Source organism: Zosterops lateralis (assembly GCF_965231275.1).
Source record: "Zosterops lateralis genome assembly, chromosome: 16".
NCBI classification, from domain to species: domain Eukaryota; kingdom Metazoa; phylum Chordata; class Aves; order Passeriformes; family Zosteropidae; genus Zosterops; species Zosterops lateralis.
This window is the reverse complement of record NC_139776.1, coordinates 3,007,180-3,033,489: the sequence shown is the minus strand read 5'-3', so window position 1 is coordinate 3,033,489 and position 26,310 is coordinate 3,007,180. Positions and strand designations below refer to the sequence as shown.

Here is a 26,310-nt window from a genome sequence, read left to right as displayed (position 1 = left end):
CAGATGGTGAACTGGATGAGCTCAGCCAGTGTGACAGACACAGGTCAGCACTGCAGAATGACTCCAACTGCATCACGCAGGGAATGGCTGAACAAAAGCTACACAGGTTGAATGACAAGGTTTTGCTAAGCTGTTCTCTTTGAATAGACATTTGCCATCTTTCTGTGGGGTTTTTTTGAAAAGCTGTTTCAGCCCAGTGAAAGTGTTTCTGAAGTGCTGCATACTCATGTTTGAACTCTTACAATGTTCCACAAATGTAGATGTTCTTCTTCACAATTATATGGATGCTGCTCCATAAATTAAAAATGAATGCCTAAACGACCAACTGCTGTCTGAAACCCTGCTGCTACAGACCAGGAATGAACATCACTTAGGAAAGGGAGACCTCCAAGGAAAAGAGTCAGGTATCTGCAATTACCTGTCAGTAAGTGATACCTGACTCCATATAAATCCCACTGTTCCAGCAGGAGCATGGCAGGCAGCTGTCCTTCCAAAGCAAAAAAGGTTGTGAGGATTTATTTGAACTCCAGTTTAGTTACCTGAGAGTAGTTTGTGCTCCTGCGTTATCTCTGCCCTTTATTGAGTGCAATAATCAGGGCATATTCTAAACAAAATGGATCTGCCTTTGATGTAGATCAGTAGCAAAGCTGCATTTTATAGGCAAGGGAAGGAAGGTGGCTGAACCAGTTGGCAGTGGGTCAGAAAAGGATATTTGAGCTTTCACCTTTCTGGGAAATGGCATGACTGTGAGGAAATACCTTGGGAAGTGTTGAAGAAAATCCATTATTTGAGTTTATTTCATAGTGTTCCCAGGAACAGAACATTATCCCTTTCCTTGTCTGGTCCAGCAAATCAACAATCTGCATTTAAGAAACATTAATGACAGCAAACATTCCCTGTCAAACTACAAAGCATTTGTTAACACCCCCCCAAGGACAGTCCTAGCTGACCTGGGTGTTTAACATGCAGTTTGCAGCATTTCTCTATTCCTACAACAAACTCACTGTTGGCTCTCAGCATATCCACACCTGACACGTATAAAGCAGTTACTGCCTGCAAAAGACACCCTGGGCAGCAAAGGGTAAACTTTCCCCATGCCCAAGGAAGAGCATTACCTCAATTTCTTATCTAGGGCTGCTCTCAGTGGCACCTGATACAGGAGCTATACCAAACACTTCCTTGAATACGTAAACCAGGGGTTGGGTTACACACAACTCAAGATCTGTGCCACCACTAAGACAAAAGCTCCTGTATTACCTGGCACATGCCTGCTAAATTATTGAAGTGTCCCTTCAAACTGAATATATTCACTGGATAATTAGTCAACAGAAGAAAACGGTCTCTCTTTACAAAGCTAATGCTGGCAGGTATTGTATCTTTTATGCACTGTAACAAAAAGCATTTGCAGAACTGATGCAACACCAACATTTGGAATTGCTCTGTCCATGCACGAGTGTTCCCAAGGCACACGGTCCCCTTTTGTGGCGCCGCCTCAGCCTCATATTACCTTACAACCTAAAAATGTGAATTACTTTAACCAAGTGGTAGCACCATCCCTATTTTCAGAAGCAGGTAAATGCTGCAAACATCTGGAAGTTTGCTTTGCCCATGAGGAAGAAGTGAGATCAAACTGGCACAGGTACCAGCCTGCCTGGGGCTGTGCAGTCACTGCCACTCTCAGCTCACACTGCTGATGTCCCACTCCGGGGGCTCTGCTCTCCTGGGCTTGTTCCCTGTGCAGATCCTTGGGAGCACAGGCTGCTGCTCCATGTGCACACAGAGCACCCTGGCAGTCCCAGCACGTCTGCTGAAAGCAGCACAGCCACCCAGCTGGTGTTGCTCCCTTTATTCTGACCTGGCAAGGGAAGAACAGCAGCAGTTTCCTCTCCTGGAATGGCTGTCCTGTGTCTGAGAGCAGGATGGGCCCTGCAGTGCTAAGCTTACCTGGAAATGCAAATAGATGGTTTCCAGCTTTTGAAAACCAGGATGAAATACAGTTCTACCAACTCCAACTCACAGCCTGAGGTGTGCAAAGACAATATTCTATCAGTACAAATATTATTGGGTTTTTTTTTCCTTTTGAATTACATCTGTTACACTTGACACTAAGGGGACAGATGGGTTCTTTTAGGAGTCTTTGGCAGAATAAAGACAGCACTAAATTGTAGTTACAATCAAGGTTTTCTCAGCAGGATATTCTGATTACCACAAAACAGAATTTATGATTGGTATGGCACAAGATTTCTACAAGTATCATCAATATGGTACAATCTGTAAACAGCACAATACAGAATTTATAATTTCTTAATACTCTGGACCCTCTGCAAGTTTGAGGATCTTAACACACGGTTTAGTGTATCAGTGTAACAATCATAGAGAAATCCTGCCAGAGTGAGTCACTCAGTCCTGAGGAAGCAGAGGACAGTGGGGGCACCTGTGGCCATGAGGGGTCACAGGTCACTGTCCAGCAGCAGTTTTGGGTTCCAGCTCCCCACTGAGGATTTCTAACTCCATAATTTTACAGAGCCCTGGGTGCTGTTACATTTCCCTGTGAGTGATGGGCTCAGCAGCAGCACCTCAGGAGCCTGGGACCTTCAAGGCCAGCAAGGAAGGGAGGAGTCAGCCTGGAGTCCAGGAATTGTGAGGCCAGCAGCCAGGGGAAGGAGAAACATGTTTGGTTGACTTGGGTCAGAGGAATTTCAGGGTCTGGCAGTGAGAGAAGGGGAACAAATACATCACCTGCTTGGTCAGATGTCTCACTGAGCAGCTAAAAGAGCATTGCACAGTTAAAACTTGGTTTATGTTTATGGCTACCAGGTATACTTCTGAAAAACTCAAAAATAGCAATTATTTCCATCTTCTTCTGTTCCCTGAGTATTTTGGGATAACTTGCTTTTCCAAATAGCTGTACCTTGGATTCCAGCAGCACTCCAGCCCCGTGCACAACCCCAGGCGTGCTCCCCAGGCTGTGCTCAGAGCCATCAGCACTGCCATCGCCTGGCACCACGGCAGAGCTACAGCAACTCCTGCAAACGGCAGCGTCCTGTGCATCCTGCAGCTGCCGGGCTACACAAAGTTACTGCGGGATTGTTCCCGTTCTGAATTTGTCCCAGTCATTTTTGTGTGCTGCAGGTCCAGATGAGCATCATCACCTGGCTGGTAAAGCTGGATAACCCAGGGGAAATGCTTTACATGGTGAATCTGCATCAAAGCTTTTTGAAATAAATCAGTTTTACCCAAATGACTGCAAATGGCACTTAGTTAGTCAATCTGGAGACTTAAAAATTAACAGCTATTTCATTTTGCTCAGGTTTATCTCTGCAAAAAGCAAACAAATTGGAAATCAGTGGTTTCTATAATTTCAAAGGCCAGATAGTGTAGAACCTCATGATAGTGATCTGACACAATTCCTTATCGTGGGCAGCTGCCCAGACACCTCATCTGCAAACAGCATTTCTTCACCAACAAACTGAGCCAGGCCAAAACAAGAGTTTTATTGAAATATCCCACATAAACTTAATCCCACCTCGACCTCAAATCCACACCTCTCTGCAGAACAACTCAATGTTTCTGGCCTAGGAGCTGAACTGGAGCACTCACCAATTCAGGATTTTGCCTTTCCTGTGGCAGATGGTAAATCAATACTCTGCCTGCCTGCCATTGTGCAAACATGTCTTGTTTCACCCGTGAAAGGCTTTAGCAGACAAACTTTGCCAATTATTTAGTTTTCTGAAATACATTTCATTAAACCAATTGAAAATGCACTGACACGTGAGAGCAGCAGCAGGAAACTCATCTGAAAATGTTGTAAAATGTTCACATTTCGAGGGGTTTAACTGGGCTCTTTATGCCAAAGATTATTTTTATGCAATAAAACACACCAACAGCAAACTTTGAGAAAACTAAAGAAGTTATTTTATAAATCAAGCATTCCTATGGTTAGCTTTGGGTACATGTTAGAATCTTATATTCTTCACTCACTTTTTTTTTGGACAGGTAGCTGTCACAGAATAGCAAGTTAAAACATTTCCAGAAATGCACTAACACTTTAAAGGGTGTGAATAAACTCTAATTTTTGATGCTTGAAGGGATAACAGCTGTGTGTACTTTACAGCAGAACCTCACAATAGTTCCAAAATTGCCAGTGTGTTCTCTTAACTTGGGTAATGGAAAACAATTCAGTTCAAAGCCTGACTCTCCTCCCAGCTGAACACATCTAATGTGCACAGCAACATAATGGAAACTATGTCCTTCTAAAATTAGTCTGAACAAGTAGCAAGCGATGACTAAATAATTCTGAAGCCTCACTGACAAAGAAATACAGTCCAGCAGAGTGAGTACTCAACATATTAACACATAATGTGTTATGAAACAAGACGCACCAGTGCTGGCCTCAGTGGCCACTGAAGTAGGTGCAGCTCCAATGGACCCCCAAAGAAATGTACCTGCTGAATTCATCTATTTTCTCTCACTCTTTCACGTTGTTAGGTATTTAAACAAAATTTTAGAGTTTTTTTGGTTTTTTTTAAAGCAAGAAACAATGACACATTCCTTTCTTCCCTGTTTGCAGCAGTGGGAGTTCTGCACACTTCAGTGATCACATACACCTGATCTTGAGCCTGCAGCTGCTTGGTGGCATTCAGTTGACTGGGAAGTCTGGAAAAATATGTTAACCACCAAAGATTGCTGCATAACAATCACAACCTTGGGAAAAAAGATCAACAGAAACCAAAGAAATGTCTGAGCAAATGACCAGGTACTGATGTGAGTGCTGGGAACTCTTTCCTACCTTAAAGAAAACAAATTGTGCGTGAATGTGAAATCTAAAACTATGTAAGAGAGGAAGCAGGAAAAAACAAAACAAAACTATCTTGAGAAATAGAACAGAAAAAGATAATCCTTTAACAAAGCAGAGGTGAGTGCATTTAAAGGCTTTTTCTCTATACCTGGAATACCCATCCATACTGTGTTCATCCTGATGAACACAGGGAAGAGTCTGGAGTGAAAAGAACTGCTGGAGTTTGAAGAGTCTGTGATTAATTTGTACTCACACTGTCAGGTGTTTGGCTGCTGAAATAGCAATGAACTTGATTCATCTCACAAAACAAAAGGCCTTTCATATTGGTTCTCCCAATTCTTTAAGGCAAACCCACAGGAATCATTCATAGTGAAACAGAAGTTGGAAAATGGATTATTTTGCAACAGTTCAAATGTCCCTGAATTGGTAGACTTGAATACAGTGAAAGGCCAAGGAGCTGCTTTTAAAGGTGAAGCACATTGCATTGCTCACATTATTTTAACAGAACTTCTGAATATAAAAAAGCATTTAGTAAAAAAATTTATTTGAAATGTAGCATGAATCCATAACCATCAGCATTAAACCATAACAGTTTTACAGAGAATTTGTACAATAGGCCATGTAATTCTATACATGCTCCCCCCAACCCCCTTTTTATTCAGTCCTTATCAAACAAACAATAGTTAGACAGGAATAATAAGCATTCACTTCCAAAAAAGAAAACTTTGGCATGTATACAACTGGCTAGTTAAAAGTAAACAGTGGGAGATTCAAGTCAGCAAAAGACCCACTCATTTTGTTTCACAGCATTTTTTTGATCAGGATGAAGCTCCCCAGCCCTACTTTCTAGTTAAAACAAAAATGAGTATTTTTTTCAGTCCTGAACACCCTGTTACAGGACAAAACCATGTCAAGAGAGATGTAAAATACTCAACTTATAAGTCTAAAAGGTGTCAGCTTCAAAGGGATTTTGCACACATCAGTTTGGTTATGAATAAAACCTTTAATGGTCTGGTCATGTTCCTGAACTCTGAGCTATTTCACCACTTGGCACCACTGCAACTTCTCCTCTGGACTAGAGAAAGCAGTTTGCTCAGAAGTCAAGTCCACTGCAGGAGTTTCACAAACATCTGAAGTTTGCACTGGGCCCATCTTCTGTCTTGAGTTTCTGTCACTGCTCTTGGCCCCTTACACACCTTCTTAGTCATCTAAAAAAGGAGGGAAAACTATTTGCAAGGCATTTCTTCCCAGCATAGAGCAGACAATGCTTCCATTTCAAAAACCAGAAAGCAATGAAAGAACCCCTGAATTATTAATAATAAAAAAACAAGCTTCCTTTGAGAAGAATCACTGGTGTTTCTCCAAGTACTTACAAAAAATAAGTATTTATACAACTTCTCCAGAACTATTATAATTAACCTATTTTAATGCAATACTAACAAAATAAATCCAGAGATACAAATGGTTGCACTTCAGAGCAGGACTATTTACCCCAGATGTTGATTTTGCTCTAATTTCATTATTGCTGTGGAACACAGAGTGGTTAAGTCATGTCAATACGAGCCTCTCTTTTCTTATACACATCAGAGTTTCTAATTTGGAAAATGTTCTCCAGCAAGTCAGAACACATTCTGTGTCATTTTTACACTTCCTGCTAAATGTCTGTGATCCAAAGTTGACTGAACCATGGTGCAGCAGGGCACAAATGGCAGGAGAGCAGAGGCAGGAAGGGCAGGACAAGTAGAGGAGCTCAAGTCAGACTCACTACTTCTTATTCCTGGGCTTCAGCTCTTCTGCTGCGTTTCGCAGGAAAATGTAGTTTTTCTTCTGTGGATTATAGAATTCGTGACCCTGAAGACAAAAATAATCTACATTTACTCTCCTCAAAGAAAAAATACCAGCATTACTTAAAAAGGAAGAATATGAATATTCAATTTGGTTTATTAAGATTTAATCTTGAAGTTTTTAAGAGCAGACATTGCACCACACTGGTGGATTAGGAACAGCTTACTTGAACAAGCAATTACAAGAACTACATGTATGAAGTAAAATTTAAGAGACTTTTATCCATTTTTAAAGTATAAAATATTTTTAATTAAAAAATAACCACGTATCACTAAGTTCTACTTCACAGATGCAATCTAAGAATTCAACATGATGATTTCTTTTAAATGTCATTAAAGACAAAGAAAACCTAAACCTTTAATTGCCACCCAGCTCCACTTTATATTTTCTATATTTTAAATGACAAAAGATCACATTTTTTCAAAGTGAAGCCCAAGTTCTACAGGCAACTGCAGAGTTTTCTGTTCCCCAGCTGCAGATGCAAATGTCCTGTTTTGCATATCATTTGCATACACATGACCAAATTAATACCCAAGTATCCAAATCAGGGAGAGTAAACACTAATAAAGCTACTCAAGTCCAACATGCAAGTTGGAAATTACCAACGCCAGGGACAAGAAATGGATCTGGGAAGGAAGGTTAGTACTTAGCACCAGCTGATTTTACTAATTAATACTAGTTTACAGATCTGAAAGGTGCCAAGCATCAGAACTGAGAAATTCATTTGCACTGGCACCAGCAATTATTTTAATGTGGGCAGAAGACTAAATACAATGCAGTGAATTAAAATTTATCTCTCTGTGGAACGCAGCTGAGTTAACCAATGTGATTTCTGCATTCATTTCACTCAAAAAAACCACAAGGAACATTATTCTCTCCAAGCACCATGAAAATTAGTTACATTTCAAGCTTGCTGTCTTCCCTCCTTAAACTATTAAGAAGTATTGACTTTCTACAGATTATGGTTTGCTGTGGTTCTGCTGCATCTGCATTGTTAAGTGTGGAATAGAAATACATAAACAAGCACCATCAAAAGCCCCACTAAGTGGCAGTGATAATTTAATACAGAGCATTCAAACAACTGGGTAAGTGTTTATAATCACAGCCACAGCTTTTTTTCCCTGCACAAGCAGCAGAGATGTGCATTTGACAGGCTCTGTGGGAAGCTGTGAGGGTGTCACACTGCCCTGTGACACTGCCCACGGCACGATGAGTGTGAGCAACCATGGCAACCTCTGAATCAGGGAATTTACATTTGGATCATCCACATATTTGTAAACCAGCATCGTTTGCCAATCTTGTCCAGATGAAGCTGAAACACCAGAAATTCACAGCTTCAAGTGTTAAATTTCATCAGGTGGCCAAAATTTTAAGTTCTCTCAGAAATCAGAAAGATTCACCTGGTACTTATAAAAAACCTCACAAAGAAGAAGAGTCTTAGCTGTCAACTGAAAGTATGAACGAGTCTAAACCCTTCTTACCTTTGACCAATCATAGCTGGAGGCATAAGCAAATATATTGCCATTGTGATTGAAACAACAGGCGGATATTGGCTGGTCCAGCTGCTCTGAGGTTTTTAGCTTTGTCCGTGCATCTTTATCCCAAAAGCTGAATCTCCCATCAGACCCCACTGTGGCCAGAGTGCCATGGACAGGGTGGAATGCAATCCCATTAACCTGCAGAGCCATAAAGAGAACCATGTGAAACACCACACACACAGCAACAGGTGAGGGGAACACTCACAGAGGATGTGCTGAAGTCTACAAGAGTAAATACAGATACAGCTCTTAATTTTTTACAAAATTTTCTGGAGAAAAAAAATATCCCAAAAACATCCAAAGAAAAAACACCAAAGCAACAAGAAAAGCATCATCTTTTTGGCCTAGTACCTAATAATTCAATGCATAATGTCATTACACAACTATTGTTTCAATATCTGCAAAATTAACAAGTGTCAACTCTACTTGTTGACAAGCAGATTCAATGAAAGGCTGATCTAGTGCTTGTTTTATGGGAAGGATAAAAATTTGTCTTTCCTCTTAAAGAATGACTGTGACAGGTCTTTAAAAATGTCTAAGACAGCCTAAGGCAGGATAAAAGGTCAAGGAGAACAAACAATTCAGAGCCAATTTTACACTGGGAGTGTACAGGATGATAAATGTTGGATACTCACAGCATAGATGTCCTGAGGTGCTGATGTGTTTGTTCCATTGGAGCGATGGCATTTAAAAGTGAAATTATCTTTTGCACTGGAAAGAAAATGAAAAAAAAATTAAAAATTAAAAAAGCTTTTTCTTTTCATCACTGTGAAATAATAAAAAATTATTTATTAAGAGCCATAAAGAGAGGATTTTTACTCAATACTTACGGGTTTGGGGGGTTGATATAATGAATAGCTACTCTGCCTTCAATACTTCCAAGGGCAAACCCAGTTGGTTTGTTCACTTTGTCTTTGAAAATGGCAACACAACGATGCTGAAATTGAGAAAGACACAAAGGAGTTTTAGACAAGAGACATCTTTTCCACAGGGACACAAAACTTCAAAGTCATCACTGCAAGGTAAAGCAAAACCACTACCAAACTCAAGAGATAGCTCAAATTCTGTTGAGAATTTGGGCAATAGTAATTAAATATCTAAATCCTTGTGAAGATCAGCAACAGATCAATGGCAAACCAGGTCACTGTCCACGCTAAGATAACTTGGTTTTGAAACACTGCATGTTTTTACAAAAAATGTCAAGCCCAGAACATCAACGATCTGTATAAATACAAATATTATTATTTACCTGGTGTTTCAGAGGAGATTCTATTCTTCTAAATTCAGAAGGTTGGTTCTCTAACTGATAAACTATCAAACCCCTTTCTGCAGTGGCCACAGCTGCCATAGGATGAACCTGGACAAGGTTGCAAAACAGGTTGGAAGAGAGACACTTGTGTTAATTGCATGGCAGAACACCCTGAAGAACTTCAAGGAATAAAAGGGAGGGAAATAGGAAGCAGATAAAGAAAAAAGTTCATTTATTCACATATCTTCAAACACAACAAGTCAGTTTTTTCCCGCCACTGAGAAATTAAAATACACCAAAATCTTCTAATTATGAGCTCATTCTTCCAGTGTGAAGTGCAATGGTGGTTTACAAACTTGTCCAAAACTAAGGGTAGGTCAGTCCTCACACTGATTTTTGTGATGTTAAAAGGACACCAAGTGTATTTGGTATGATGAAAATCCCTATTTTCCAGGGCCTGATCAAGAAGATGTTCCAGTACTACAATCACACAGACATCAAACACTAACAGTATTCAAGTCCTTTTCTACAGAAGCCCCCAAAACTTATTCCTGCTCCCAGTTATCCAGCTGGCACCAGTTTACCACATCCTGACTCACCACATCTGCGCAGTAACATCTCTCAGGGAGCTGCAGTGTCATCATAGGTGTGGGTGAACGGGTATCCCAGAACTGAGGGGAACAGAGAAATGAACAAACTTACACTTGGAGCTCAGGATACACTTAAAATTATTACAGGAGAGAGAATGTAACAGCTTCATTCTTGTAATAGTCAGAATAGTGCAACTCTTTGTGAAGTGAGGCTATTCTGATAATTATTAGAGCTTAATAAAATATTTTCACTGCACATAAATATTAATAAAATACTTCCCTGCAGATAAATATTTTTATACACAAATTACTAGCACACTTTGTGTCCACTTGTTCAGGTAAGAATCATACCTTCAAAGTTTTATCCCAGCTTCCTGTCATCACACAGCTGTAATTTGGTGCTTTAATCCAATGGATAGTTTTCACAGGAGCATCATGCTGAAGGAAGAAAGGACAAACACACATGCAAGAAGCAATCATTAAAGGGACCAACTCTTCTTGAATTATAACTGGTAATTAATTTTAGTCACCATAATTACATATTCTGCAGACAGACATTAACTTATACATTTGAGAATGTAAATTGTAATTCTGTTATTGTTGCAGTAGAAAGCTGGTATTTGTGAACTGAATGACTTTCAAACATTTTCCCCCCCTAATGCAGCAGAGTGACTTAGATCACTGCAGCAGTGGAAAGAGCTCTCTTAAGTAAAACAGAGAAAACAGGTGCACAGGGCTTTTAAATCACTTTGATCACCTGTTTGGGTGCACTTCACTATCTCAAAAATACAAAAATTAGAAAGGTAGCTTTTAATAAAATCATTTAATACTTTGGGCTTTACTTACTTGTGCAATCTGAATTGCTTGGTTACTGTTGAGATCCCACATTTTGGCAGTTTTATCACAGGAAGCAGTGAATACCTTACTCCCATCCTAAAAAGAACCAAGAATCAAACTAAGAGATTAACAGGCTCTGTGGGAAAACTTTCCAAATCTTATTCTCTTCTAGTAACAGTGTAACATCAATGTAACATGTACAGGGATTGCAAGACAAAGAAGAAACATAAACCCAAATTTATTTATGACTGTGGCATAAAAGAACAAATAGTGCTAGTTTTATCTAGCTTTTAATATACTCTTAACTTTTAAACTCACTTTTAGCCTTCTTACATCCCAATAGGACACACTTAGCACACATTTACAGCAATTTAAATCTATGCAAAAACCACGGGCTGCTTTTGGTTAAAAATATGCATTTGTTTTTAAATAACAACGTACATCACTCCAGCAGGCATCCAGTACAGGCCCTGTGTGCATCTGCTGAGCCTTGGGAATTGTCTGTCCATTATCCTGAACTTCCCAGCAGCGAACCTGCAACAGGAGAAGCAAATGCAGATAAAACATATCAACAGGAACTTGAAAAGACTTGTCTTGAAGACCCCTTGAAGCTTTAGTTTATCCACCAAAATGTATGGTTATAAATATCAAAGTCTGGGTTTTTTTCAGTACTAGTGAAACTTTATTTATTCTGCTTATGTTCCTTTCACCTGTAGAGCCAAAATTCAACCCCACAACTTCAATTCCACCTCAAGAGTGCCTTGCAAACCTGTAACCCCTCACCACCCTGTCCTGGAGAACCCTGAACCCTCAGCTGGGCAGAATACACAACAGTTAGAAAACATGCACACATTTTATCTTCCCTCCCTGTGTGAGCCAGCTGGGATCTCATCCTCCAAACCAAAAAAAAACTGTTATGATAACTTAATCAATAACTTAATCTTTCTGGGGTTTGTGTGGTCAAAATGGATGATTTATCAACTATGTTAAACTTAATGCACTGGTACCAGACATAAATTTTGCAGTTCTTCACCAAGCTGGGTTTCCAGGTGCCCTGCATAAGCTGTTAGGACCCCATTTTGAAGTTTAAGCACTTTATTCATTTGCATATCTAATTGAGAACACTTACATCATTTGCCCATGATCCTGCAATGAGGAAATTACCCGGCAGCGTTGGTGGACTAAAAGCCAAACAAGATATGCTGTCATCAGGTGGAGATGTCACTTCAATATCCTATAAACGACAGGAGACAGAGAACAACTTTTGCAAACTGTGAACTGAGCTCTTACCACTCCTATAGAATGAGTCACCGGGTCCTGCTGTGACAAATCCACACACACAGCAGCACAGGGGGCTGGCACACGTTACCTTCATGGGGTTGTGGTTATCTGCCGTGGTGCTGCCGAACATGCTGGTACCGCCGGTACCGAACCCCGACGTGGATCCGAACAGACTCATCCTCGCCCTGTGAAGGAGTGAAAGGCTGAGCCCTGAGAGGCCCTCAGGCGTGCCTGGGGCGTCTCCCCGCAGCCCCCGCACCAGCACGGCCCTGGGAGGCACCCAGGGATATACAAATATACCAAATAAATATAGTATAATTAACTGTTTAATTAATTAATTTAAAAGGCACTTCTCGCCGCTGTTGGATCCCCCACACCTCTCGGCTGCCCACCCTGCCTCGGATCCCCCTCGGGCCGTGTCCTGGCGGAGCCAACCCCGCCATGCCCCGGGTAACCCAACCAGAGTCGGGCCGGGGGTGCTGCCCGCCCGCCGCAAACCCCACCCGGGGCTCCCCGCCCACCCCCGAGGCCGCCGCTCCGCGGGGCTCCCTCCCCACGGCCGGCGGCAGGCGGGACGGCCCCTGGCGCGCTGCCGGGGGCGCTGCGGGGCCGCGGGCCGGGGCCGCCCTCACGCACCGGTGCGGGGCCCGCTCCGGCCCGGAACCTGCGACACGGCCGGCGACGAGCGCGGGACGGGCCGCGCCTCCTGCGCAGGCGCCGCGGGGCGGGGCCGCGGCTGCGCCCTGGGCGGGCGGGGCGGGAGGTTCCGGCCCCGGGCCCGCCCCGGTCCCGCCCTGGTGGAGCTGGACGGTGAACGGGTCCCGTGTTATTCCCTGGAATTGCTGAGGACGTCGCGATTTGGGGGATTTTTGGGGCTGTCTCTGAGCTGCAGGTGACCTGACACTCCTGTGGTACAGCGGCTGTGATCCCAGAGAATCTCTGGGATTACTGTACTTGTTGTAATTCTGCCACTGTACTGTAAATAAAAAGGACGTATTCAAGTTTAATAGTGGCAGAACAACCGTAAAAAAACCCCAAGATAAATCTACTAAAAACTAAATAAATGGAAAATATCATCTGTAAGATCCATGCTGTGATCTCCAGACTGTGGAGTATTTTGGAAGTATTTTCTATGCAGTCAGTGTGACCCCCTCACGTAATAATTAATGTACACTTTAATCACCACAGTTTTCTGCTTCTCTTTACTGTTTTACAGCCAACTAAATAAATGAAATGGACAAGGGATTCTGTTATGATGTGCATTATTAACAGAATTGTTTATTAAATACTTAATCAGAAACATCTGCTTTTTTATTTGTTCATTGAAGACAAATAGTAATTTGATTGTTGGAAGGTTTATAGCTGCTTGAGATACACAGTAAGGAATTATTTCTGGCTTTTAGGTCTGAATTTACAGTGAACACAAAGCCCCACAATGCTGTACCTAAAATAATTTCCAAAAAGAGACACGTACAATAAATTCTTAAGTGAGTCTTTCACTCCCTTCAAATATAAAAAGCTTGATACAGCATCAGACTGTGCTTTAAGGCAGAAGGCAAAACAATTCCTGGATACATTTTTGAACTTCACATTTTTCTGGCCAGAAAGAACATATTTCATTATCTTTTTTTATGTGTGCTATTGCATTTGGCACTATTTCACAGCAGAAACCACAGAAGGGAAGTAGCAGTATTCTGCAAAAATCATAATTACCCTTATAGTTTGAACAAAGAAAAAGAGAATTTTACACTCTAGGTACAGGTAAAGAAACTGAACAAGAAACTGAGAGATACTCCTTTGTCTCTGCACTTGTTTTCTTAAGTGCAGTCACATTAAATCAATATTTAGAAAATATTTCATTTGCAGAGCAGAGTTCATAGCCATCCACCAAACTGCAGTTTGTTTGGTAAATAGACTCTGGACAGGAAATCTGATGACAGAGAAGTTAAAGCTTGAATTTCAGCCTTCAGTTTAGATGCTGCCATAATTTCCAGCTAAAAGAGGAAGAAAAAAAAAAAAAAAAAAAAAAAGAGGAAAAATTAATGTGTGTAGGAAGTTTAATAAGAAAATTTCATCCACTCATTGTATGTGCATGTAGAGCTGTAAAGTGGTTCAGAGAGACATCCCAGGCTTTGTCAATCTTGCTTTCTTTTAGGGCTACAAAACCTGGCTGGTTCTGCTATTCTAAGAGCTTGTCAGATATAGGATTTGTCCTCTGGGGAGCTAGAAATAGGAAACAGTAGGTTTATATGTTTATACAAACCTCTTTTTTCCACAGTGGCTGAGAAGCAATGTAAGGTCTCTTTAGAATACTTGCCAACTTATTTTCATCTTGCTTTGTGAATGGAATCAAGGCATCTTTGCATATGTTTAACCTACAAAAAAAAATCTTAAATTTTCTCACACACTTAAAAATATATTTGGCCATCTTATTTCCTTATATTAAGCCAAAATAATGCATGAAAAGAGTAATGGATTTAAATGGATTTTTGTGCAGTAAGTCAGACTGCTTTTTCTGTCTGTGAAGCAGGATACCTCCTTTTTCTTCTGAGGAAATAACTCACCTCTCGAGATCAGATGGAAGGAGACCAAGCCACTTGACAGAGGGAACGGTGAGATGATGGGCCTCAAAGGACATTGACTAAAATAAGAAAGGTCAGCTATAACATTCAGTGATCTTTAGTTCAACTTGGGATGTTCTTTTTCCATTTCTCTACTGAGCAGTTCACCCATCTGCTCCTGCCCTCTGCCTTCACCTGTATCTGCCTGCCTTCCATGCTGTGTTTCCATACCTTGTCTGAAACCTGATAATACTTTCTTGTTCCTCTCAACTCTTCTTCCATAATGTTCCACACTAACAGAAGTATCCCTAGGCAAATTCTCATGCCAGAATAAAACCTTTACCAATATAACATTATTTTGTGGAGAATCACCCATCTCACAACCAGGTTCTCCTCCTCCCGAGGTCCCTCCAGCCTTAGTTCCTCTTCTAAGGCAGAAACAAACCTAAATGGTGAACCCTTTTCTATATGGAATGTCTGAAAACTGCCTGTGCAGCAGAGAAAAACTGTGAAATATGGTTAAATGAAACACCTGGCATTACTATCCAATTTCTTCTTGTTGCAGGAAGAAGCTGCTTCTGCAGACACACAAGGCCTAAAAATCACCTCTTTGTATTGAAACAAAATGGTAAAAGGCAGCACCCATTCTGACAAAGGCTGTAGCATTTCATGCATTCCAGCTTCCAGGCTGGGCTACAAAACAAAGTATCTGAAGGGGAAAAGATATACTCACCACAGATCCGTATTTGTAGACACACATTATTTCTACACCTGGGTTGCAAAATAGCAAAAGTCAAGTGTCTGTTTGTCTGCAGAATGTGCATGTTTAAGGAGACTGTTTAAAAAAATCAGTTTTATAGCACAACAGTTATGGCTTTATGATAAGTGAGATTCTTATGGTTTACATATTTTTTAGATTATGTCAAAACAATCAGAATCTCAGCATGTCACCTTCATGTAGTTAAATGTTTCATGTTCTCTGTGTACAGTCAATTCAAACTCAAGGATTATCAGCTCTTTTACACATTGTCCAGCATCTCTTATTAAAAGTGTCTTTATCCTGTGTAATTAATATCTCTTAATACTATTTCTTTGAGCAGCTGCAGTAATCTTCTCACTTTGCAGTAATCTCCCTAATTTCAGGTGAGATCAAGGCATATACATCACCTTCTGATTGTGTTGGATTTCTGAGCTCTCAGAACCTTCCCGTAAGAGTGAGAGAGGACATTCTAAACAAATTTTGCTTTCTTTTTATGCCTTTGAACCTCTACAGATTTACCATGTGGATCTGCATCCATAAGGGTGAAAATAGGAATTTGAAAAGAATCCCACAACTTCCTGACCAAAAGTCGAGTATTAAGATCTGGTACGCCTCTTCCCTAAAGAAATAAAAGGAAAACAGACAGTTTTAAATTAATTGAAACAACATCTGGCTACATATGTGTTTACCCTTGACTTTTAAAAGCAAGCAAACAAATAAAATGCTGGCAGAAGTATTTCTCCAGCAGCTGTTTTGCAGGGAAAGTTCTACGCTCCTCTTTTGGCTTTGTGCAGAGGGAGGGCCAGGCTGGGAGCAGCTGGGCAGGTGCTCTGGGTTATGGGCACTGCAGAGGCATCAGACATTGTTCAAGGAGTTAATTTGTAAGGTCTGGGAGTTGATATATAAATATATATTAATATATGGTTGATATGTACCCTGGTGTCTGCATAGGCTGGTGTAAGAAGGCCACTTTTTTTTAGCTTAAAAAAATATTTCTGGCAGTAGTGGAACAATTTAAAACAAGTTCTTGCTATGACTGACTGAAGCTGGACCGTTTGTGGCATAGCATAGAAGAAGTGCTTATCTCTGTTAGGAAAATGTTTTTTCCTCATTGTATGCATATTTCATTTACACATTCCTGTTAATTCCCCTGGCTCCACAGCTCTTTCAGTACAATCCAAAATCAACCAGTTCTGTTTCATTTGGGTTTGCAAAACCTCAGGTCCTGAAGGACAAAAGGTCACTCAACAGCTGAGCCTTTCTGAGCCTGAGCAGCAGCTTTGCAGCAGCACAGGAAGCTGATAAGCTACCAAGCTCTAAAGAGATGTTTGGAGGAAATAAGCCTTTAGAATGTGTATTTCATATTTCTATGAGGATAATTAAATTTTAAACATTATTGTTAAATATGTTTCATATTAATTTTATTATGGCCTTTTGCCCAAGTTGGAGCAGCTCTACAATGCTAAAGTATTCCTTAAATTAGGAGGATATGAGGATATGAAACACAAAGTACATACCGTGATCATGATACATGGGGACACTTTACTGAAGAAGTCATCATCCAGGAGTCTCTGGAAAGTTGCATCTTTTTCTACAATTAATATAAATTTGGCATGTGAGGTTAAATCTTTGTGTTAAGGCCAGCTGCGTGTAAAATGATCCATCACACCAATCAATTAAAACCAACTGCTCTAAAATACCTGTTCTGGAGCCAAGAGCAGTGATCATGACTCAATTTCAGAGCCAACAAGGAAAGCAAAAACTACCAGAACGTTGTTTAACTTGGAATATTCCTTGTTTTTACTTTCTTTTTTTCTGTCTATGATTAGAGTTCTTGCTCAAAGGATACTTTTAATTCCTTGAACATTAGATGGCACAGTGACTGCCTAAAACAACAAAAATGAGATTAATCATTTTAAATAGAGAAAATGATATATTTTAAAATAACAACATTAGGTAATGAAGGACACGATTTCATCCTGAAACCACCATTCCTCCTCTATATGCAAGATCAGTTCTGACATTTTCACCTCTTTACAAGTGTATTCAACCATTCATATGCATAGTTGTGTAGTGGTCTAGGAGTCCTCCTGTCATAATAAGATGCTTTTCAAAAGTATTTATGTCACTGTTGCAGAAAACTGTTCATCCTATGGGCATGATGGAGATAATAATACCCTGATTAATGTTTTATCTGTCTTAGCCAGAAAAAAATCTGCTTGGTGTGAAGATTGCAAATATAATACAGACTTAAAACATTGAAACTTTTTTTTTTTTTTTTTTTTTTTTTTTTTTTTTTTTTTTTGTAAGACCATTAAATTCCTTCTTTTATTGACCTCTAACCTGATTTTATGAGTATTTTGGAGCGACAACTTGAAGACATGGTGATGTTTACTTTACCTCTTCAATCAGGATTGGCTGAATCTGGCAAGCATATGGATGAGAAAACAGGAACTGGGGGAAGAACTTGGTCAAAGGGAATGTATATATGGAAGTGTGTGGTCTGTTTTAACTCCTGACTGTAAATCACCCCCAGTGCCAGGGTGGAACAACTCAGCAAATAAAAATATGGGGATCAGTAACAGGGGACTTAATGCTTACAAAGAAAGTGTAATGGGCAGCTAAGGTGACTTTTCAATTTTGAAATGACCAAATAAGTCTTATAATGAAAACATTTTCCAGAAAAATATGACAGTAGTCAGCAAGTCTGAGTTTTATCTCTGCTTTCATACTCTGCACTGCTGTAGAAAATCTTTCAGGACTAGGCCAGTTGAATCTCATCCCCTTAAGCCTTAATTTTGACTTTCCTCTCTCTGCCAGAATTCAATCTGCTGTGACAGGGATACCCTATGTTCAGAGTGCCCAGGATTCTTTGCTTCAAGAGCACTCATTTGATGGAACACTGTAATATAAAGCCTATGATATACAATATATATATGTTCCTCTACAAGGATCCCATGGCAGAAAATAGTGCCAAAGATTTATCCAAAGATTTATTCCTGGTGAGTCTAGAGCTAGGCTTCAGAATGACAATACAGTTAGGCAATATTTTCATCTGTTTTATCACCCAGGTTGTAATTTGCCACAAGCAGAGGTCTGTGTAATAAATGAACACCATAACCTGAGCTACAAGGAGTGCAGGGTATCTTTATATACAGGCAGATGCTATGGATTATGTTTGTGGTTTATCATACATACTGTTGCACTGCAGGTACAATTCACTTTTGTACCATCTTCCTCAGTGTAACACAAATTACCAGCAACAAAACCTTTAGTTGTAGACAGCTGGAAAAAAAAGGTAAGTTATACAAAGTGAATGGGAAGTTGCACAGACAAAGCAAGAAATCTCTGAAAAGAATTCCAACTGGTACTAAGCAGTGATTCACTGCCACCAGCCTTTTAAACACTGAGCAGTGTTTTATCCTCATGGACATAAGGACTTGGTTACAATAAATAATTTTAGGTACAAAGGAACCCTTGTAAGACATGAGATGTGAGTCAATTTGACAGTTACATTTCTGATGTAGTTTAAGTTTTGATTTAACCCCCAAATTATCAATTCATCTGAGTAGAAATTTGTAAACAGGTGTCTTGCACTCTGAAGTTTAAGCACTGCCTTCACTAGATGATAAGAAAGGCCCCTGAGATTTTAGCTGGCAGTTTGTCCCGGAAAAAGCATATTCTATGAATTTTCTGTGAAGAAAAAACCCTTTTGAATACCACAATTAACCATAACTAGATTTCATTAGCACCAATGAGACTTTTAATTTTAACTATTTAATTCTAGCTGATGACTTTTTGTGGTATTTCCCCTCTCAGTTTAATCAGTTCAATAAGATTTGGGAATAATGACTAAAATAGTGATAAGAAGCCACTTACTACATGTAGACTTCTCCGAGGTATCTTAAGCATGCAAGAAATGTCATTGATTATTTGGTCCACAGCACTCTGGCTACCAAACAGTAGAGTATCTGAGTAATATATGTCTCTATCAAGATAAAATATTGTATTTGTAATTATAATACTGAAACAGCTGCAGGCTCATGAGAATTTTATAAAGAACATGGTTAACCAGATAAACATAAAGCATTCTATGTACGAGAATCCTGCAGGTTTGCATCCTACAGGTTGATTTTTCACAAAAACTTACTTAAAACACAGCTTTATTTGAAATTGAAAAAATTGACTCCATTACCTTTTAGTTGCATAAGTGTTGCTCTGCACCATCTTATAGATCATTGATAATATTTTGAGCATCAGAGCTGAAAGAAAAAAAGACATTTTACAAAATATTCTATCCATTTTCAGAAATGTGCATACAATAATTTGTCTTTGTGCAAGACCATATTTGTGTCCCATAAATGAAAGTTTGAAATGTGCTGTGAAAATACAGAGAGATTGTACTATTCAATTGACTCATTAATTTCTAACATAATGACAAAAAATACGAGGGAGTTAAGTGAGGGAATGTATGGACTAATGTCCAGGCCAAGAAATTAAATGAATGACTGAGTTAGAAAAAGAAATGAGCTTATTGTCTGTATTCCAAGATTCTTTTCCTGGCCAACTTTTTGAAGAAGGGTGATGTTTTTACAACAAGACTTATTGAATATGCCTTAAGTTGATATCCATTAAGGCAAGGGAGAAACTCTAAGAATATTGTATTAATTTCACTGTCACTCACTATAATTTAATAGAGGAAAAAAGAGAAAAAGCTGAAAGGCTGATTGTAGTATGGGGTTATATCAGCCACACACTTCCAAACTGTAGTGTGTAATATTTTAATTTTTGGATATTAAAAAAAAAAAAAAAAAAAAAAAAAAAAAAAAAAAAGTCCAAGGACTCTGGAATTTGGATTTTTATTTTTTATTTTTTTTTTTAACTTACCAAATCTTCTTGCTGATTGAGGGCAGTCACTTCTTATTCGTTTTGTAGTAGAACCTGGTATCATCTGTAGACCTACAGAATCTTTAAATCTGACAAAATGCAAACAAACACAATTAACTGCAGGTAAATTGTTCTCTGCAAGGTAACTCAGAAACCCCTTTCCTATGATCAAATACAGCAGTGCTGTTTTCAGACTCAGAACAGAAACCATCAGCTTGGGTGGGCTTGGGGTGGCCAAAGGAAAAAGGCAGCAAAGGGTTTCTCAAGAAGATGCTTCAAGACTGAATTAAAGTATAAAGTAGATAATTTTACAGACAAAAATAGAGGCAAGAAAAATATTTTATACACGTTTAGTACTGTTAATGTATCAGCATTAAGAATTACTTAGCATGAAAACAAAGGAATAAATGAGAAGAAAAAAATCTGAATCGTTATTAGAATAAAAATTGTCTGACACAAGTGACTTCCTGATTTAGACTGTATGAAAAAATGTTACTATTTCATAATACAATAATATTATCTAATTTCTGTCCTTAAATTATTACTTAATTGTATTCTTAATTGTAACTTAATTGTATAAGGTAACTTAATAACTTAATTGTATTCAGGTTTTAAGTGTTGGGGAAAAAAATTGGGGTGCATCCTGCTCTCTAAACAGTTGTTTTACCTACATGAGCTTCACTATTCCATGCTTCACCATTTCACATCTGAAGGTGCAGATTTCACTAAAAGAATCAGTTATTTTCTTAAGGACACTTTATTATTTTTACTTAAGATTAATTTAGTGCCTTATGATTTAAAGCATCCTTTTTCATTTCAGAGTTTCGTGTGTACGATTAAAAAGCGCCGGTGGTTTAATGGCTATAATTTTATCCCAAACCACATAATGTTTCCAAATTCGTTGCTCCGAGGTTTTGCTCCGCGCGTCCTTTGGGTGGCAGAGCGCGCACGCCGCACAAACCTACAGGGAGAGCCCGACGGAGCGTCCGCCTGCCCGCTTTAAAGTAACTTTATTGCCTTTGTGTTGCAACATTTTAAAGTTATTTGTGCTTTTCACCCGTCTGCTCCCAACATTGTAACTGAAAAGGAGGAAAACTGTAATCAAGACTCCGCTGAATTACTCTCAAGTTGAATCTGGATCACTCCTGTTCTTCCCAGGGCTGTGCTTACCCCAACAGAGCAGTTTTCTGTAACACATATCTGAGATTACACTTCTGCACCAGAAATAATGGTTCTGCTCTTTTGGATGTGATTGATGACTCTTATTTTTAACTTACTGTGATCTTAGCTCGTTTTAATTTGAACATTTTCCCCCTCATATGTGTTCGGATGATAACTAACAGCTCACATTTGTTTTTTCTAGCACGGAATTCCATTTCCCCAAAGACTGCCAAAAATTGCAAAACTTTGTTAGAGTATTTTGATTTTACAGACATCTGAGTGAAACATTTTTTTTGTCAAACTATCAAGGCACAGACCATTAAATTCCCTGGAACCTACAAGATTTTCAGTTAACTGATTACCTTCAGGCCCCTCATGTTTTTTTTGATTGGCAGAAGTTTATTGTTCTCGCTAAATGAGTATTTCTCCAGAGTGTTACGCCTGGAAAGTTTGCTGTGCTTCCTCAACCTTAAATGTTTGTAATGTGTCCATTTACAACCTCTGCAATCGTATCAATCTGAATATCCTTTAACCTGCTGATGTCTAAAGCTCTTAGAAGTCAGATTTGTGTCTTCCTTTATTCTTTTGCTTAGGTATTGTAGAAATCAGCTCATTTCTCAGGTTTGATGATTTTCAGTTTAAATGACCTCCTTGGAGAAATACTGTTGCACAAGCAATTTGTACAAATCAGAGAATGTGCTATAAAGGAGGACAGGTTTCTTTTTCCCTGATCCTGTCCAGGTCAGCTGGCAGAAGATCTGAAATTTGGATTCAGAAACGTACTGGAAACTGGGTTTGCTTTATTTTGCTGGTAATGAACTTAAAACAGGACACAGGTAAGAAACACGGCAGGGAGAGGTGAGATGCATCTTCTCTGAAGAATAAAAAGATTGTAGATTGTTTATCACTATCATTTTAAGAAATATGATACCAGGAGAGAAAAAAAAAAAAAAAAAAAAAAAAAAAAAAAAAAAAAAAAAAAAAAAAAAAAAAAAAAAAAGGAATCACTCAAAGGGTTTGAAGGACAGAATTGCCTGTAATTTCTTCCAGCTCAAACCAGGTTTTTTCGCCCTAACACAACCTATCATTTCTGGTTTCTACTGCTTCCAGAAAAGGATTGTTTATAGGACCTCCCTTTCCTTTCGAACCCCTATTACAGTAGTTTTACATTTCCCTTTGTGCTGTGGGCTGCTATTACTTAATACATGATGCCTGTTCACAGTGGTTACTAAGCATTACTTTTTATTTGTCCATCACTTTTTAAAATTATTTCTTGATTCTAATGCTTATAGAATGATTATGTATGGTTAACTATTCTGAAAGTTACATAATCAAATTCATATTAATGATATTTATATTAATAGAAGGCAGGACTTTTAAATATTTACTACTTACTCTATGTTCCTCCAGTCTGTTCTGTTAGCCAGTGTGAGAACAGGTGCTTTTTTTTGGGCCAGACTTTGAAATACACCTTGGACAACATTTTCTATGGCTTCAAGAACCTCAGAACTGAAACAAAAAGAATTAATGACACAGTTCATATGATAAAATCTAGTTCTACTTTAAGTTTTATCAGCTATCCCACTCTTAGAAAAATCATGTGAGCCAAAACTGCTTACAACACACTTTAGTTCCAGAAATGTGGAGGAACACTTTAATTTTTAAATTTTGTTTTGCTCAGTTTCCCTAAAACCTTTGCCTTTCCATTGCGAATGTATGACTAGAGGACACAACTTAAAGTATATTTCTATTCAATCCTGTAACCATCAAATTTTTCACCAGCTGAACTTCTAGACCAACTGGCTGGCTTGTGACTAATGATTAATGTTTTACTATAAATGAGGTAATATTGGGTTTGGCCATGATTTTGGCAAAGTTGTTTTTAAATGCTATAAATTTTAAAAGTGCTCAAGACTACAAATACTTCCTGTTGTACCATTGCACATTAACCTTTTGATCTGCTGCCCTGAACAAACTGCTGAGGATTTTAATTACATGAAGGCTCAGTCTCAACAGACACACCATGGAAAGAATCAAATCTGTATCTTTCACCTAAAAAGACAAAGTAGCCTTGCAGCAGATCCCTTGCAGCAGAACTCCAGGCTGGTTTGACTGTTATGACAGATGCTTCTTATTTTCATAAGCAATCTGACTCCAGCATTTCAGCTGTCCTTAAAATTGCCAGCCTACTCTGCACTATCCTAAGTCTAGGTAAGAATTAAAGAATTCATGGAACTTATTTTAGCTCAAAGTTTTATCAGCAGAGTCCAATTCTGTCATTAAACAATATGCAGAAAAAGATGAGTCAATACCAGAGCATGCTACACAAAAGGAATTATCTCAAATCAGCAAGAATGATTTTTAAAATTAAGCAGAGTCTCCTCAAACAACAATTAGCTGTCATTAAAGCTCCATTCTATCAGCTGAATATGTTTCTTCCATTTTATTGCTCAGCTTCCACACTCTCTCCACTTTGCTGAAACTAGATTATAATTTTTTTAGAGCAATTTGAAGTTTGAGCAGAACAAAAATTAGTATTGAAGACAACAAAAATCTGTATGGGTAGATGGATGAAAGAACAGATAGGTAGGAATTCTAAATCACATCATTACTTTGATACTCATAAATATTTTACTTATTCATTTTGTCCTGTCTAGTTTAAAAGTTTGCTGCAGAATTTGCTAATCCAGGTTTCTGTTCCAATCCCAACTTCCCCACTTGTTAGCCAACAGAAATTGGAAATGTAATGTGTAAAATGCAAAACAGGAGGAAGAGGACAGGAAGTCTTCGTATACCCCCTGCTGATATTCTGTCTCTTTTTGCAGAGATTATCTGAATTTTAATAAGCAAACATATGACACTGGCCAAGAATGCCTAGTTAAAATTCACTGTGGTTTAGTTAACAGTGGCATCTGAGCAGAGAAAGGGAAGGTGCTGCACAGCTCGCAGGGTTTGTCTGATCATTTCTGATCATTTCTAACAGGTTGCAGCAGAATAGACACTTGTTTCCATACAGAAGGAGAACTGACCTTCAACACAAATGGCACAAAATATTAATATTATAGCACCTTTAGCAAGCTAATAAGATACACAAAAGAAACAGTTGCAAATGAAAATCTGCAATGTAAGAAACTAACACACTCGAAAACTTAGACCTGTGTGTTGCTGAAGTCATGAGCCAGAGACCAAGAAATCTCCAAATAATAATGTTAATAATATCTTTTTCTTTTTAAAATACCTTCACAATGCTCCCAGAGACCAAGAAATCTCCAAATAATAATGTTAATAATATCCTTTTCTTTTTAAAATACCTTCACTAGGTGCTGAGGCTGATATACTGTGTGCAGAAAAACTCTTTAAAAACCAATGAGGGTTTTTTTTGTTGGTGTAATTCTGTATACTCGCTTTGTCAGAGTTTTCTGCATTTCTGTAGCCACAGACATTTTGGAGAAGTCTGAAGGAATGAAGATGCTGTTTGCAATCAGAGACCCCATTTGTTTTTGCATTGGATTATGTTTTTGCTTCAGCATGAGCCTGTTTGGTGCAGTAGTGTCTTACCTACTTAACCATTACCACAGAAAGAGGGTAGAGGTGCTATTTTTTTACATTTTACCTGGGGACGTCCTGACCAGACAGACTCGTTTCCCTGGAGCTGGCCTTGTTCCCAGCTGGAGTTTCAGTGGAACACAAACTATGCTCCTCCATTAAGGCTGGTGCAGGTCAGTCCAGCTTCTCTGGGCAGGGAAGAAACCCTGTTAAAAAGAGACAAAAAGAGGTTATCACAGAAATTGGAAATGGCTCTTCAGCTTGCTGGATGTAAAACTCATGACCTGAGCTCAAACCACAGGGCCAAAGAGAAAAGGTGGAAATTTGCTGTAGAAACCAAAGTCAAGGTTTCCCCTCCCCTTCCTGACCGAACAACTGGAAGCTTCTCCCACCCTTCCAGACAAACCAAGGACTTTTCCTGCTCTTCCTGACCAACCAAGGGATTCTCCCACTCTTTTTAACTGACCAAGGAATTTTCCTGCCATTCCAGAATGACCAATGGCTTTTTCTGGCCTTTCTGACCGACTGAGGGTTTTTCCCGCCCTTCCTGACCAGCTGACGCTTTTCCCGCCTTTCTGACCAGCTGATGTTTTTCCCACCCTTTCTGACCAACTAAGGGCTTTCCCTATCCTGACTGACCAACTGATAGATTTTCCCACTCCTCTTTAACCAGCCAAGACAAGATTTTCCCACTCTTCCTGACCAGATGAGGCTTTTCCCTCCTGTTCTGACTGACCGAGGTCTGCTCCGGCTGGTTTGGGCATCTGAGGGCTTTTCCCGCCTTTTTCTGACGGACAGGTGGTGGCCCCGCCCACCCTGAGGGGACATTGCCCCTCAGGCCCGGCCATGGCGCTGATGTCTGACCACAAACTCCATTTATTCTGGGATAATCCCAATTATTCTGGGATAAACCCAATTATTCTGAGATAAACCCATTTATTCTGGGATAAATCCAATTATTCTGGGAAAAACCCAACCAAGGCTGGCTAAAAAGCGGCCAAACAGCTCTTCAGTATTTCTCCATCCAGCCATTTTTCTCTTCCCATGATCTCAAATGTCCGTTCCTGGCCGGCGGGAAGCTGAGGGAGATGGAACTCCTCCAGCTGTCGAAAAAATCCACGTCCTTCCCCAAAATGGAATTCAGCTTCTACTGAGATTAAAGATTCAGCGCTACTTTTTTTATCGTTTGCCCTCAGCGTTCTGAAAGTTTACGACAGTCTTGCGATATGTTGTCAAGTCTTTCTCAATGCGCTGTTA

The 26,310-nt window shown here is 39.4% G+C and overlaps 2 protein-coding genes across 2 annotated transcripts; both read right to left on the bottom strand.

The window, feature by feature from the left end:
• Window positions 1-5,335: 5,335 nt before the first annotated feature.
• RAE1 (ribonucleic acid export 1) lies at window positions 5,336-12,863 on the bottom strand. Its single transcript, XM_083873084.1, has 12 exons — window positions 12,775-12,863; window positions 12,227-12,323; window positions 11,987-12,091; window positions 11,299-11,391; window positions 10,867-10,953; window positions 10,372-10,458; window positions 10,030-10,101; window positions 9,431-9,538; window positions 9,012-9,118; window positions 8,817-8,892; window positions 8,125-8,319; window positions 5,336-6,649 (listed from the first exon to the last, which is right to left on the bottom strand). Exons 2-12 carry the CDS (start codon window positions 12,314-12,316, stop codon window positions 6,563-6,565), a joined length of 1,107 nt encoding a protein of 368 aa, XP_083729210.1. The 5' UTR covers window positions 12,317-12,323; window positions 12,775-12,863; the 3' UTR covers window positions 5,336-6,562.
• A 997-nt stretch (window positions 12,864-13,860) lies between these two features.
• Window positions 13,861-25,212, bottom strand: SPO11 (SPO11 initiator of meiotic double strand breaks; the record flags this gene model as incomplete). Its single annotated transcript, XM_083873374.1, has 13 exons — window positions 13,861-14,132; window positions 14,402-14,513; window positions 14,703-14,779; window positions 15,433-15,470; window positions 15,979-16,078; window positions 16,977-17,086; window positions 17,309-17,345; window positions 18,658-18,744; window positions 19,339-19,447; window positions 19,655-19,721; window positions 20,347-20,435; window positions 22,903-23,058; window positions 25,121-25,212. 13 exons carry the CDS (start codon window positions 25,210-25,212, stop codon window positions 14,013-14,015), a joined length of 1,194 nt encoding a protein of 397 aa, XP_083729500.1. The 3' UTR covers window positions 13,861-14,012.
• Between the last annotated feature and the right edge of the window lie 1,098 nt (window positions 25,213-26,310).